The sequence below is a fragment of the Protopterus annectens genome, chromosome 8.part0, assembly GCF_019279795.1.
Source record: "Protopterus annectens isolate FY-2018-M chromosome 8.part0, PAN1.0, whole genome shotgun sequence".
Classification (NCBI taxonomy): Eukaryota; Metazoa; Chordata; order Ceratodontiformes; family Protopteridae; genus Protopterus; species Protopterus annectens.
In genome coordinates, this window is record NC_056741.1 from 1,831,464,263 (window position 1) to 1,831,480,795 (window position 16,533).

The 16,533-nt window shown below is 44.2% G+C and overlaps 1 protein-coding gene across 1 annotated transcript in view; it reads left to right on the forward strand.

Moving 5' to 3' along the window:
* Positions 1–16,533, forward strand: part of LOC122808571 (alanine--tRNA ligase, cytoplasmic-like) — an 859,981-nt gene that overhangs the window by 218,539 nt on the left and 624,909 nt on the right. The window contains exon 4 of the mRNA XM_044079527.1: positions 4,647–4,792. Coding sequence (XP_043935462.1) covers positions 4,647–4,792 — 146 coding nt within the window. The remainder of the gene's footprint in view (positions 1–4,646; positions 4,793–16,533) is intronic.

Consider the following 16,533-nt stretch of genomic DNA (forward strand, 5'->3'; position numbering starts at 1 on the left):
GCGAGTCCACCCAGGATAGAGGTAGCTGAGGACTCGGCCCAATATGCGAGGATGAGATGACAAAATCGACAGTACAGATGGAATGTTATGAGCATGTTTTATTCATCCATTCACCCAATTTGAGTTTAAATTTGAAGTTAAAGCTAACTGTCAAACCAGGAATTTGATTTATCTGGCGACATGCACAGTTTGCCACTATTTCTATGTAGGAAAAACTAACAGGTCACTGATGGAACGAATCAGGGAGCATATGTATTGTATTAGGAATTGTGACATTAAAAATGTACTAGCCAGACTGCATGCAGAATGAAAATGAACATGGCTTTAGAGTTCATATGTTCATAGGTTGGTACTAGGCTATCGGCCCTAGGGCCTATACAAGCCTAGCCATAACAATTCCCTGGCTATTTCTTCCCACACTGTTTACTTCCCTGGACCCCTGTCTAGCAGGGCGACTGACGTGATCCCCTGGGTGAATTTCCTTTCTCCCATCCAATCGTCAAGGTTCCTTTTGAAGAGGGCCAAAGAGGCGCTGTGCTTGACATGTATGGGCAGTCTATTCCAGAGTCTGGGTAGTCTCTGGGTTAGGAACCTATCCCTCCAGCATGTTTTGTTTATTGTGATGACAAGGTTTAGATCCCTGGAGTGTGTGGCTCTGAGGGATTGGGATTTCTTTAAGTGCAGCATGTCCAATAGCTCTGGGTTTGACATGGCCTTGTATGTTAAGCTGAGATTGCCTCTGAGTAGACGAAATGCTACAGAGTATAGCTGGAGTTTTTTTTAAGGGGGTCAGCATAAGGCATCTGCTTTAGGCCTATGATTCTTTTAGAGAGGTATTTCTTCGTCCTTTCCAGTTGTTGCAGATGTCTTGAGAGGTACATACCAAATGGGGCATTGTATTCTACCATGGGTCTAATGAGGGATGAGTACAGTGGGACAATGACCTCCTTTTTTCTGAATGAAAATCCCTTAGTGATGAGATGTGCCACATAGAAGGATTTCCTGACTGTTGTGGCGATGTGGTTATCGAAGGTGAGACCAGTGTCCACCTGTGTCCCTAAGTCTCAAGTTGTTGAAATTATTTCTGAAAATATACGTGGAGGTGATGTGAAAAATTTCACTGAAACCAGAGAATTGCATTGGATTATTTTATGGCAAGCTGATAAATACCCAGGTCTAAATGACAGGGGTTACTATTAAACCTGCACTGAAAGCACAATGCCTGTTTAAATGATACAAGCTGTAGCTAAGTTTTTACTCTTCTCTGATGTTTATTGGCTGCTTTGAACTAGAGTGAATATATTAAGTGTTTGCTGCTGTAGTTTTTATATGGTCTGAAGAAGCACTAGTATTTGATGTGAAAGTGCTTACGTCATTAAACATTTAACGTTTTAAGCTTCCAGTCGTGTTTCTGTGTCTTGTTTTCTTTAGTTACATTTGCTGTTGTCTTGCAGGCACAGTTAATTTCTTGGATTTTCTTCTTTGTTTCTGGTATTTATACTTTGGAATAACTATCAGTCAAGAAAAATCACAACTGTGTCTAACTCAGAGCTTGGAGTTTATAGGGGCAGTGCTGAATATGACTAGAACCATAGCATCCCTCCCTCTAGTAAGACTTCAGAAAATCAGAGCCCAGGTTAAAAAAATAATGCACAGCAAGAAAGTTCCCGGTCGCCTAGTTTTGCAAGTCCTAGGTACTGTGGCAGCGATAATTACTTTAGTTCCTCTAGCCAGATGTCACATGAGAATTCTACAATGGCTACTAGCTTTTCAATGGTGAATACTGTATCAACCCATGTCGCATCAGATTCTAATCGCCAATCATTGCAGAAGGTATCTACCTTGGTGGGTCCACTCAGAGGAAATTCTTCTGGGTTGCCTCTTCGCCCTTCCAGAGCCCAAGGCCATAGTGACCACGGACACTTCCCAGAATGGGTGGGGGACATTTTCTAGGCAAAACTGTCCAAGGCACTTGGTCCCCTACAGAGGCCAACTTGCATATCAATGTTCTAGAGCTAAGAGCGGTGCTGTTAGTATTGCAAGCTTTTTGGTCTTCTCTTCCTGTGGGAACAATTACAATTCAAACAGACATGTCACTGGCTTGGTACATCAACAAATGGGGAGGAACCAGGTCTTGTCCCCTTTGTCAAGAAGCACTCAAGAGTGTGGCACTATGCGTTCTCTTCCATCTGCTTTCTGATAGCAATGCACATTCTGGGGCGTTCCAGTGTGATAGCAGACAAACTGAGCAGATGTCTTCTTCAGTGTCACAAGTGGTTTGTGAATCCAAAAGTGAAGGAAAAGATGTTCCGTCAGTGGGGCCAGCCTTGCTGCGTCCTGTTTGCCTCTCCCCTAAACAAGTGCAGCAACTACCTTGTCCTGAATCCCCCTCTGGAGAAGTCAGCAGGAGATGTTCTTCTCCACACTTGGCCCTCGAAAGTTCTGTACATTCTGTAAGATCTGTCGCTACTTCAACAGTTTTTCAATCTAGAGCTTCAGTGGAATATATTTGTGCAGCAGCAGCTACTTGGGCTTCTTCCCATACCTTTTTTACTCATTACAAATTGGATTTGGTCTCTAGGGGAAGAGCATCCTTTGGTTCACTGGTACTTGGGAATATCCTTCCGTGAATCCACCCAAGGTCTAAAGTAGCTGGGGACTCTGTTGGATACGTCAAGGATAAAATGAAAATTGACAAATCAGATAAAGAAGTTATGTACTTACCATAACGTTTCACCTGTGTTGTCCATTTTCATTTATCCTTGACTCCCCTCTGTCCAACCCCCAGCCATTGAAGGTTTTTTGGTGGAATGGATAATACACTTAATTCTTGTAGTAATTTTTTAAGGCATAGCAGATATGGCTTTCATGGAGGCTTCCTTATCTCTCTCTATTTCTAATTTGCAAACTCTATTTGAGGTATTTGAGAGAGAGAGGAATTATGGGTAGAGTTGAAGCTCAAGAGTTTTTGGTCAGGGCATGTTGTAGTAATAGCAGAGTAGGTTCCAATATCAGAACCAAACCCATACGCCAAGAGTAAGTGAAAATGGACAGCACAGATGGAACATTATGATAAGTACATAACTTATTTTTCCCCAAGTAACATCAAAAAACTCATTCTACTGGGTGAATTCATTCTTAATCTGCTCAGTCCCATCCATAAATAACTAGCGGTGTCCCTCAAGGCTCAGTGTTTGGGCTTCTCCTTTTTGGCATTTACTTCTCAGATCTCCAACCAGAGATCCAAGACCTATTTTTAACAAGTTTGTGGACTGCTGCAAATTGGGGAGTGTTGTTAAGTAACCCTCTGACACCCAAACTCTCCAAAATGAATTCTCTTGTACTAAAACTAGGCTGAAACTAAAAGCTAAACATTGTAGTATCACTTTTGATAAGACAACCCCTCCCCTTATTTTACTGTATAGGAAGCACATCAGTACAAAATAAAACTGTAGTCAGGAGCCTAGGAACTTGGATTGATATCTTCTGTTTTGACCATTGTGTGCCCTATACCTATGATTGGAGTGGGTACCCTGTTCTCCCAGTATGGTATTTTAGCCACATTGCCACAGGATTGGGCCAGAGCTGGACAGTTAAAGTTCTGGACTTTTGGGGGAAGTGTGCTTACAGTCAGTTAAAATATGGACCTAAATATGATGCTAGCTGACTCCCCTTTATACTAGTGATGTGTAATGTTGGAAGTAAGGGAAGTCTGCTGTGGCAAGGGGTGATGGTGAGAATTGTAGTATTCAGGGTGGCCTTGGGCTGTTGAAATCCCAAGAGTCAGTACTGCACCAGAGAAGCCATTTGTTCATCTACAATTATAACAAGTTCCTAACGGAACTTATTTTGTTGTTTTACATGTGTACCATGCTAATACTCTTGTACTTATCTGTTGTGATTCTTAACTGTTCAATTGTCTTTGTCATTGCTATCTTTTCAGGTTAGGTGTCTGTGTGTGCCACTCTTCCCATGAGTCACTTATTCCTGTCATCTCCCTTACTCTGCATTGTTCTGCTATACATCCTCCTTTCAGAAACATGCTTCCCTCCCCTTTGTTTTTCCTTTGTTTTGTTGAATGTTTCTGCCAAGCCAGTCCTATGCTGCCCTGGTGAGTAATACAGAACATTGATCCCCATGTTTGTTAGTGTAGTCTTTTTGTGTGGAGCTGTTTTTCTCATTTCACATTCCATCCCAATTTCAAGTTTAGATGTTGCTGCCCTCGTTTTCTATATCTGCTAAGAGCTTCCACATGGTTTAAAGTGGTATAGCTGTTAATCCTCTATCTCTTCTGCATCACTGACTGAGCAGGACTATTCCTTGGAAGTAACCCATTTGTTTTGTCGCGTGGATTAACTCTAGTTACAACCATCCTCACATCTGTCACACATTGCCAGAAATTTACAAGACATTGGTCAGAAACCATATCGGCTGCAATTCAAAAATTCAGGCACTCTACAGTGTAGTGCAGTCACTTTCCTTGATGTATGAACTCTTTTTTACACCAGTGTTTTGTGCAATTTCTGTCTCCAGCTACTGTAGTTCATTTAGTTGTACCATCAGTTTGAGCATTTACATAGCATTTGTATTCATGTGTTGTCATAACAGCTGTGTAATGTATTGTTTTTATCTGCTTATAAAACTAGGGAACTGGTGCCAGGCCATACTCTGGAAAAGTTGGAGCAGAAGACACTGACGGCATTGATATGGCTTACAGAGTACTAGCAGATCATGCTCGAACAATCACAGTGGCCCTTTCTGATGGTGGTAGACCTGACAATGTTGGCAGAGGGTAAGAGTGTTGCTTATTTTAGAAACCTGGTTTTAGCAAGAAAATAATTGTTGACCTTTCTGGAGACTTAATCTGCAGTCAAAGGATGTCCTTCATGGATGCATCTGCAGTCATAACAAGTGGGTTGTCCTGTCGTCAGGCAGCCCTGCAGTCGGCCGGATTCCAAAGTCCGGGTCCGGCTTCGGCTGATGTCGCACTCCTCCCGACGTCATCTCTGTTGGTCTTCGGGTATAAAAGCATCAGCCGGCGCCATTTTCCTCAGTCTTTCTTGCCGCGTGGCGCCCGAAGCAGAAGCTGTTCGCAAGTGCCGGTCGGTCGGATCCAGAGATTACTTCTACCGAATACTACTTCGAAGACTTCTAAAGCTAAGTACCCCGTTGGGGACTCTTTCTTGCCTCAGCCGATGTCAGAAAAAGTTAACAATTGTTTAACCTGTGGGAAACAAATACCTCATAAAGATTTCCACTCTTACTGTCTGCCTTGTTTAGGCCCAGCCCACGACGTAGCAGCCTGTTCGGCCTGTGCCTCTTTCAACCGACGAACGCTTAGATGTCGGTCGGAGTTTGCAGAACAGTTTTTCGGTTCTGATTTTGCGTACATTATGCCGTCGGATCCTCCGACTACCCCCAAAAAACGCAAACATAAAGACCGACACTCGCGGTCCCCGGTTTCGGCGGAAACCGGGGTAAAGCGAACCGCGAGTGTCTCGGTTTCGCTGAAACCGAGAAACTGATCAAAGTACAGCTGAACCTATTCTTACAACTGAGGCCCCTGCTACAACTCTTGAATCGACCTCAGAAATTTTACCCACTACGGTGGTTGACTTATCAGACACCATTCCCTTGGATGTCTCTACCCCAGCACGTGGTGCTGCTAGGCCTCCTGCTGCCATGTCCATTAAGGCCTTCGCCAGGGCTAAAGCAGCCAAGACTTCTAAAACAGTGCCTGTTAAACCCCCACATCCAGGCCCTCTTCTAGTTCTCAAATGCTTTCTTTGGCAGAAGATTTAATTTCTTTAATTAGAGGATCTCAATCTCACCCAGACAGGGCCTCTCAGCCCCCAGAGAAGAGACCTAGGGCAGAGCCCCTGAGCCAGTGTCTTCTGATGATTCTGCTGATGAATCAGACATAACTGACCAGCCTGAGGCTCCCTTCTCCAATTTTGAAGATTCTGATGCTGAAGAATCCATTCCAGCTGCTTCCCCACCAGAAGAATTCTCCTTTGGGGAAACCTTGCATGCCATGCGAGAACAGTTCCAATGGCAGCAACAGGATTTTTCAGACTCCAGAAAAGACTTAGGACCTTTCTGCACCTCCCACAGCACAGGCCCTTAGCTATACCTCCTGTTCTCTCTGTGGTGGATGATGCTTTCAATGATGTTTGCTCCGCTCCAGATTCTTTACCCCAGCCCCTGCCAAACCAGACAGATTTTACAGGGTGCCAGATACTCATCACCACCTTTATAAGGCCCCACTTGCAGATCCAGAAACTATATCCCAGGGTCCCAAGGCAGTAGCAGCGACCACAGCTAAAAACCCTATTCCTTCTGAAAGGGAAGCAAGGTCATTAGACAGATGGGGTAAAAGGTCTACACTTCAGCTACTCTCTCAGCTAGAGCTTTAAACTGTCAGTTTCACATGATACAATACCAAGAGTTTATGCTTGATCAGTTAACTAAAAACTAACCACTGATGAATCTCTTGATAAGAAATATGTATTAGAGATGGTAAATAACATACAACAGGTTAGCAACCATTCCTTAAAATGTGGCTATGATGCACTGGAGGCTTCATTTAGATCAGCCATGACAGGCACAGTGATAAGAAGGCATGCATGGCTAAAGAACAAGCTTTACCGGATCATGTTAAAGCTAAGTTGCTAGATGCTCCTATGGACAAGACAAGTTTGTTTGGTACACCTGCCCAGCAGGTTATGAAGAAAATGGAAGAAAAGGCAAAATCTGTTCAAACTGTTAAAGATTTCTTGCAGGTTCAACCCCAAGGTTTAGCAGGAACTGGCCTGCCAAAATTGGTCCTTTCCTGACTCCACAAAATTTCAAAGGGGCAGGAATAGACGCTCCAGAGGTAGAAACCAATCCAGAGGAGGTGCCTACAGAGGACGACAGTGGCAAGGTAACAACAGAGGCGCAGACACAGCCACTGCCACTACATCAGCACAACCACAGTGACTTAATCCTAAATCCGCCTACCAGGGAACAAATAGCAGCTCCTCTAGGCGGAAAGTTAACCTTATTTTCAAAGAACTGGCACTACATAACAAAAGACAAGTGGATTTTACAAACCATAGATCAAGGTTACTGGTTTCACTTCCACACTTTACCAGTCAAAGAGGAATGCCAAACCTACCTCCAAATCAAAAAACAGAGGCTCTACGCCAGATAATGGAGTTAGCAAACATGAGAGCTGTGGAAAGAGTGCCAACAGCAGACCAAGGAAAGGGGTTCTACTCCAGACTATTCCTAGTTCCAAGAAAGGATAAAAGATGGAGACCAATTCTCGACCTGTCCACCTTAAATACATACATCATTGTCCCAAAATTCAAAATGCTGACCCTACAGCAACTTCTTCCCATGCTGGGCAAGGAGTCTTGGCTGGTAACTCTAGATCTCAAGGAGGCATACCTGCACGTCCCCATTCGACCAATCTGCAGAAGATACCTCAGATTTCTTGCAGGATCAGAGCACTATCAATTCTCAGCATTGCCCTTTGGCTTATCTACTGCGCCCAGAGTATTCACAAAATGCCTGGCATCAGTAATCGCCCATTGCAGACTACAGGAATTCAAATTTACCCATACCTGGGCGACTGCCTGCTACAAGGGGACAACAAAAGCAAGCTGACAACAGATTTACAAAGGGTCATTTACTTGCTACAAGGACTGGGATACACAGTCAATTTACAAAAGTCAAGGCTGATACCATCCCAAACAAGGACGTTCTTGGGCGGGGAATTGGACACAGTACAACAAATGGCATTCCTGACTACAGAAAAACAAAAAGAACTTCCTCTTTACTTCTTGGCACTAACAAAACTGAACAAGTTAACAGCAAGAAAAGTTCTGCAGGCCTTGGGCTTCATGGCATCATGCATAATCTTGGTCCCATTTGCCAGACTACATATGAGGAAACTACAGTGGTACCTAAAGAATTTATGGTCCCAACACAGACACAGTCTAGAAACAGAAATCCCACTAATTCCATGCTTAAAACAGGAATTCCTATGGTGGGCTCAGGCATGCCAGTCAAACCCAGGCCTACCCTTTCGCAGATGTCAACCAAGCCAGACCATCACAACAGACGCTTCAGACCTAGGATGGGGGGCCCACATGCTGGACAAATGCGTGCAAGGATTGTGGACACAGGATCAACTTCGCCTGCACATCAATCTAAAAGAAATGCTGGCAGTAAAACTGGCAATCCAAAAGTTCAAACCATTTCTCAAAGAGGGCCAGTTGATGATAAGGACAGACAACACCACAGTCATGTGGTACATCAACAAACAGGGAGGCACTCATTCATACCCCTATGCAGAATGACCTTGGAGCTGTGGACCCTGGCACTCAGCTACAACATTCAGTTACAGGCAATATTTGTACCGGGAAAGACAATACTCTAGCAGACATATTAAGCAGAACCACGGATGCCCACGAATGGAAACTGCACCGGACATCTTCAAGACCATCTCAAAGAAATGGGAATGCCACAGATAGACCTATTAGCATCACCTCTCAATCACCAGCTCAAAAATTCTGCACAAGGACATTCCACCCACTAGCATGGAAAGTGGACTCACTCTCCTTCAACTGGAAAGGCCTAACAGCATATGCATTCCCACCTCTTCCTTTGATACACAAGGTACTACTAAAAATCAAGGAAGAACGTCCAAGGATAATCCTGATAGCTCCAAACTGGCCAAGACAGCACTGGTACCCACTACTGAAGAGCATGTCTCGAACAAAATGTGGCCAATACCTCTGATGCCTTTGATGTTAACTCAGAACAACTACAGCATCATACATCCAAACCTAAAAACGCTGCAACTGACTGCATGGAACATCACATAACAGCAGCTAATCCAGAACTTTCCCAAAGAGTTAAAGACATTATTCTTGAAGCACGCAGACCTTCAACAAGAAGGAACTATGCTGGGAAATGGAAAAGGTTTGTCATTTGGAGTACGGAAAGAGGAAAAGATGTGTCAAACATAGATATGCCTAACATTCTGGAGTATCTGGCGAACTTCTTCATTCAGGCCTGTCCTACTCCTCCATCAAGATACATGCATCAGCTATTTCAGCAGAATACAGCTTTGATCCACCTGTTTTTAGCACCCTTTGCTCAGGCAGTTCCTCAGAGGAATCAAGAATGTAAAACCTCCAAGGAAACCACCATTACCAGCTTGGGATTTAAACTTTGTGCTAGAAAAGTTGACACTATCACCCTTTGAACCAGCAGCAACAGCAGACCTACAACACCTGTCATGGAAAACTGCTTTCCTACTGGCAATAACTTCAGCAAGGAGGGTTTCAGAACTACAGGCCTTAATGGCAGTGCAACCCTTCCTAATCTTCCACCAAGATAGAGTGTCCATGAGGACTAATCTACATTTATGCCCAAGGTGGTATCCAGAGTGTCTTTGAACCAGGCAATCCACCTACCTACCTTCTTTCCCAACCCACAAAACAGAGGGGAAAGAATACTGCATACCTTGGATGTACATAGACAGCTACGCTACTACTTGGACAGAACAAAAAACAGCAGAAAGACTGACCAACTTTTTGTAGCCTATGCAACAGGAAGGGAAGGAAAAGCTATTTCCAAACAGACAATCTCCAAATGGATAGGAAACTGCATACGTTACTGTTACTCCTTCCATGGAAAACCAATTCCACAGAACATAAGACCTCATTCTACAAGGGCAACAGCCACTACCACAGCCTTCTTACGAGGAGTGGCAACCAAAGACATTATTGAGGCGGCTACTTGAACCTCCGTGCATACATTTGCCAAGCATTATAATTTGCCTCTATATTCCAGATCCCGAGCAGGGTTTGCCACTGCTGTACTGCAAGGGATCCTAAACGCACCATAATCTACTTTTATCCTCCTCCCCTTGTTGGCTATGGTATTCTACCCACTTGTTATGACTGCAGATGCATCCATGAAGGACATAGTACAGTCTTGTACCTACCATAAATGTAGATGTCCGAACTGGATAGCATCTGCAGTCAGGATTACCCTCCCTCCTTCCCCTCTGTGGTACTCCTAGGGTGTTTACCCTCCTAATAGCTAGCTGTTGTGGGGGAGTCTTTTATGGTGTATTTGTTTGTATATATGTACATATATGTTTATTGTTGTGTTTACCTCTATCTATTTGGAAACATTGGCATCTATCCAAATTTTTAGCATGCAAGAGGGCTACTGGCATCTGGGGCAAGAAACACTGAGGAAAATGGCGTCGGCTGATGCTTTTATACCCGAAGACCAACAGAGATGACGTCGGGAGGAGTGCGACATCAGCCGAAGCCGGACCCGGACTTTGGAATCCGGCCGACTGCAGGGCTGCCTGACGACAGGACAACCCACTTGTTATGACTGCAGATGCTATCCAGTTCGGACATCTACATTTATGGTAGGTACAAAACTGTACTTTTTGGTATCTATCTTATTGCAAGTCCTAGCCCATGATGGTTGTAAGAACTGATAGCTCTGTAGAATACTTAAATGAACGGGAAATAAACGGAAGAAACTGGAATGAGGCTGGAATCAATGTCTTTATCGTTTAATTACCTAGAACTGTGCTGAACAGGTGCCAGTCTCTCCTTTATGTGCCAAATCTTGTACTTTTCACAATAAAAGTCTGTATACACTGTTGTTCGGTTAAGAATGTTTTATGTCCAGTGGAGGTAGATGCCAACAATATCCAAATCAAATCTTACTGTCTCCAATAACAGTGCCAATAAACTAAAATAGACTGAATTATAATGTCCATAGCTTCTGCACTTACTACATTGTCCTAAAATTCTGTACTCAGAATATTAAATCTTATTGCGTTCAGTAATAGTGCTGATAAACTGAAACAGACTGAATTATAATGTCTGTAGCATATACTCAGAATTATTTCTTTTTTCCTGAGTAATATAGTTAATATTCTGGAATGCTGTATATTTGACCTGACTTCTGCACTAACCCTCGAGTTGTCCATCATTGTCAACAACAACCCCCCCTTTCCCATTTTCTTCATGGGGTGGGGTGTTGTGTTAACTGTTGCCATCTCTCTTGATTCAATGCCACACTCCTGCTTTCTTCAACATGCATGCCTGACTGTCGCAGATCTTCTATCGCACAGTCCATGCACCTCTGTACTGGACATCCTCATTTCCTCTTACCTTCTTCTGGTCTGTCCCAAATCATCTTCACCAGATTGTCTTCTACTTTTCTGCATGTGTCAAAAACACCGTTTTTTTTTGTTCTCTTTGATGTTTTCTGCAGTCAGAGCAGCTTCTGCTCTTATGTCCTCATTTTCTTCATCTGTCCCACAGTGTGCATCCTACCATGCTTCTCAGGCACTTCATTTCTATCACCTGTAGCTTCCTTATCTGCTTTGCCGTTACTGCCCAGGTTTCTGTACGGTACAGTAGTACTAGTCGCAGCACTGTCTTGTACACCTTACTTTTCAGCTTCTTTGGCATTCATCTGTCATTCACTAAACTTGAGACTCTATCCTAGTTGGTTGCAGCCCCTCTGATTCTAGCTTTGACCTCTTCATTCATACTTCCCTTCTCTTTAACCACTCTTCCCAAATACTTGAAGCTGTTAACCTGATGTCCTTCTATTCCCATGTTGAAGTTCTCATAACATGAGGGAGAGATCCCCGCATAGGTGACCCAAATGTCCAGCCAGTAAACCAAAGACTTAAGCTAGTGCAAGGTACATTCAACATTGGACATTGAACAGCCGACATCAGCCATAAAAGTGATGTCTGCATGTACCATCCGCAGAACTTCTTTGCTGATGGTCCAAACGATGGCTTCTACTGTTCGTCTGATTGCTGAAAGTTTTCTTCTATTCAGATGAGTGCCCTGTTGGGGAAACCTTTATTACGCTTTTGCTACTGCATGCTTTTTAGACGTTAATGTCATCCAGGAAGGGCAAGTGCTACTGTGGAAGACAAGGTTCCACACAGACAACCAAGACCAGTGTCTTTTCTGTTCGGGTTCCAGTCACGACTGCAAGGCCTGTGCCCATCTGTCAGGTGTTCGTCCCTAAAACACTTTGCAGTCATCTGTCTGCCTTTAATATACATCTTGAAAAGCAGAGACTGCAGCAACTAGCGCTAGGCATGGAAGGTACTACAGGTCCGTCGGGTGAGCCCACGAAGAAAAAGGAGAAAAAGATGAAAAAGATAAGGCCTGAATCTTCAGCTGTATCTCTGATCCTGGACTTCCCTCTCAAGGCTGGTGAAGGCCCGGAGGTACGTACAGTGTTCTCCTTTGGTGGGTAGTGATGTAGAAGTCACTAGGGTGGGTTCCTTAAGCACATCCGCAGTAGGTATCACAGACGTCTGTTATGGATGGTAAGGGGGAACCCCAGCTCCATCCTTCAAACATTCTTCGTAGTACCTCTCCTGCCCCTTCCATTGATGTTTTGCCGACTTTGGGTCTGGAGCCTAGGCCTAAGTCTTCCCTTCCATCCCAGCCTAGGCTAGGCCTTCCTCTTAAGAGGAAACGCAAACTTGAAACATGCTTCTCCCATTCATGAGCCTTGCCCAGACTGGCAAGCCTTTTCCCAAGGGATTTTGAATGCCTTTCTGGTACTTAGGCCTTCCACTTTACAACCACCTACCCCAGCATCTCCTATTTCCCCTCCACCTAGGAGTACATGTGCTGAACAAGAGGCCTCTGAAGAGGATGAATCATCTTCAGATAAGTCCCTGACCTACTCCACCCAAATAGACTCTCTTCTGGGCTGTGCCTCTCCTGAAGTTGATTTTAATGGTGGAGATTCTCCTGAGGAGGATATTACATTTGGAGAAACTATCTCCAGAATGAGGGGATATTTCAAGTGGGAAAGTTCCCAAGTTTCAGAAGTGCAAAAGAGGTACTATGACCTCTTACAAATAGATTCTGTTGCTTCTTCAGCCATTCTACCTGATTTGTCAGCTTTCTAAGATGCCTTTCTTGCAATATCAAAAAACCCTAAAAGGCTAGACAGGTTCTGTAAAGTTCCTGAAGACAGCAATTACCTGTACAGATGTCCTCCTTCAGACCAGTCTGTGATCACTCCTGATAAAACCACTAAATTATTGCCCTCAGATAAGGACAGTAAAACGATGGAGGGAATTCGGAAAAAGGTCTACACCTCTTCTACTCTGGCTTTTAGAGCCATTAATTATTAGACACACATGTCCAAGTATGATGTTCTTCATCTCACATTGCTGCAGTCCTTACATGTGGGTAGTCCGCTGTCCTCGGTCGGTCCGAATACCAAAGTATTAGGCTGACATCGGTCATGGGCGCTTAGATCTGACATCAGAGCGTCAGGGTATAAAAGCGCATGACCGACGTCATATCCTCAGTCTTTTTTGCCGCATGGTCTGATGCAGAAGCAGCGTTGAAAGTGCCGTTCGGCGTTCTGAAATTTTCGTATTCTGAGTTTCAGACCGAAACCAAGTTGGGCTAAGTACCCCGTTGGGGAATATTGTTTTTCTTGCCTCAGTTAATTCCGGATGTCAGAAAAAGTGAATAATTGTATTTCTTGTGGGAAACAGATACCGCATAGGGATTATCACTCTCTTTGCATTCCTTGTTTGGGACGGACCACGGCGTAGTCGGTGTCGGTTTTGTGCTAGGTTTAATAAGCGCACTATAAAAAGAAGGTTAGATTGTGCTAGGTTAGTCTTTGGTAAGCGGTGTAACTATAATATGCCGTCGGATCCTCCGACGCCCGCTTCCACGAAGAAGCGCAAAGACAAATCCTTGAAACCTAGACAGGTTGATTCGTCCGTTTCGGACGCCGGTCCTGCAGAAACTACAGTGGAGCAGGTGGATCCGGCTGAAGGTTCTGTTGAGTCTCAGGGGGAAACTTTGATTTTGCATGATGTGGCCTCACAGGAGTCAGGTCAAGCTGAAGGGGCCTCTCAAGTTACTGTTCTCCCTTCTATGCCTAAGGTGGTTAGACCTTCTGCTACTATTTCTAAGGCTTCTTCTAAGGGCAGGTCTGTTTTGCCTTCCTCTGGTGTCCCTCCAGGTACTTCAGGGTCTGTGCCTAAAAAGCACATGCTTAAAATGGCAGAAGATTTGATTACTTTAATTAGAGGTTCGATGCCCCCTCCTGATAAGAGGCCCAGGGTGGAGCCAGAGTTGGAAAGTTTGGATCAGGCCTCAGATGACTCAGACTCTTCTGCTGAAGATATTCAAGATTTTCCCCCTTATTCGGATTCTGATGCAGAGGATTCCACTCCTTCTGCTTCTCCAGAGGATTTTTCATTTTCAGTAACTCTGCATTCCATGAGGGAGCATTTTAAGTGGGAAGGACAGGATTTCTCTGATTCACGGAAGAGGCTTAGGGAATTCTTGTTTTTACCACAGCATAGACCCTTGGCTATACCTCCTGTTTTGGATGTTGTTCAAGATGTTTTCTCGGAGGCTTCCCTTAATCCAGATTCTTTGCCTCCTGCACCAGTTAAACCGGACAGGTATTACACGGTGCCTGAGGCTCATAAATATCTGTATAAGAGTCCTAGGGCGGACCCAGAAACTATTAGTCAGGGGCCTAAGGGTGTTAGAGCTTCTGTTGTAAAGAATCCGGTTCCTCTAGATAAGGAAGCTAGAGCTTTGGATAGATGGGGTAAGAAGGTGTATACCTCTTCTACTTTAGCAATGAGGGCTTTAAATTGCCAGTTTCATATGTTGAAATATCAGAATTTCCTCCTTTCTCAGCTAAAATCTAAAGTGGATGCTTTGGCAGAGGGCATAGAGTGTAAAGAATTGCAGGATTTAGTACATGTCTCTGAACAGGTGGGTAAGCATTCTTTGCAGTGTGGTTTTGATGCTGTACAGGCCTCTTCTAGGGTGGCTGCCACTGGTTCAGTTCTTCGTAGGCACGCCTGGCTTAAGGATCAGAATTTGTCCGAGCATGTTAAATCTAGAATTCTGGATGCCCTTTACAGTCTGAAGTTTTGTTTGGTCCCCCTGTGGAGTTGGTTTTGAAGAAAATGGAAGACAAGGCTAAGTCCATGCAGACTGTTAAAGATTTTTTGCAGGTGCAACCTCCAAAGTTTAGTAGAAATTGGCCTACTAAGGGGTGGACCTACCCTTCTTCTGATTCTCAGTCTAGGGGTAGATCTAGACGTGGCAGGGGCAGAGCTCAAAGTACATTCAGGCCTAGAACTTGGAGTTCACCTGCACAATCTGCAGGTGAGGGCAGGGGCCAGTCCTTTCGCAAACAGGCCCAATGACCTGCATTTTCAGCTGCCAGATCCTTCTTCCCTGGCAGCTCCTTTGGGAGGAAAGTTAGCACTCTTCAAGCAAAACTGGCTTTTAGTCACCCAGGACAAATGGGTATTGGACATTATAAACCGAGGCTACAAGTTCTATTTCCATACATTGCCTCCTTTCAAAGGCATGCCAGACGTTCCTCCTCGGCAAAGGATAGAGGCTCACAAGCAGATTTCTTTACTTCTTCAAATAGGAGCTATACAGCCAGTTCCTCTGTCAGAAGTGGGACTAGGATTTTATTCTCGCCTGTTTCTAGTGCCAAAGAAAGGGAACATGTGGAGACCAATTTTGGATTTATCTATCCTCAACAATTATCTGGACATTCCAAAGTTCAAAATGCTGACATTACAACAGCTTTTACCTCTGTTGGGAAAAGATCACTGGATGGTAACTCTGGATCTCAAAGAGGCTTATCTTCATGTTCCTATCAGGCCCAGTTGCAGGAGGTACCTGCGTTTTCGAGCCGGAAATTTACATTATCAGTTCTCTGCATTGCCCTTTGGCTTATCTACTGCGCCCAGAGTGTTCACAAAGGTTCTGGCTCCAGTGATAGCCTTTTTCAGGTTAAGAGGAATACAGATTTATCCTTATTTGGACGATTGCCTGATTATTGCACAACACAAAGACGAACTTCTGCATCATCTACAGTATGTGATGGTAGTGTTAAGATGCCTAGGGTATTCTGTGAACGAAACAAAGTCCAGTCTAGTACCCTCTCAGGACATGTGCTTTCTGGGTGTGAGACTGAATACAGCTTCCCAGATGGCCTTTTTGACCCCGGACAAACAAAGCAGCCTTTTTCTTTATTTCCATCAAGTGTCTCTACAGTCCAGGCTGACTGCAAGGACAGTCCTTCAAGCCTTGGGGTTCATGGCATCTTGTATTCTGGTGCTTCCCAATGCCAAACTGCATATGAGGAAGCTTCAATGGTATCTCAAAAATGTATGGACACAGCACTGCCAAGATCTAGACACTGTCATTCGGATAATACCTTGCATTCAGAAAGAATTTTTGTGGTGGGCTCAGGAATGTCACCTAAACAAGGGACTCTCTGTGACCCGACCAGAGGCGAGTCAGATTTTAACGACAGATGCCTCGGACAAGGCTTGGGAGCACACCTCAATGGAAAATGGGTGCAAGACACGTGGCCTGTCAGACTTCAACATTTGCATATCAACTTGAAGGAGATGTTAGCAGTCCAATTTGCATTGATGGCTTTCAA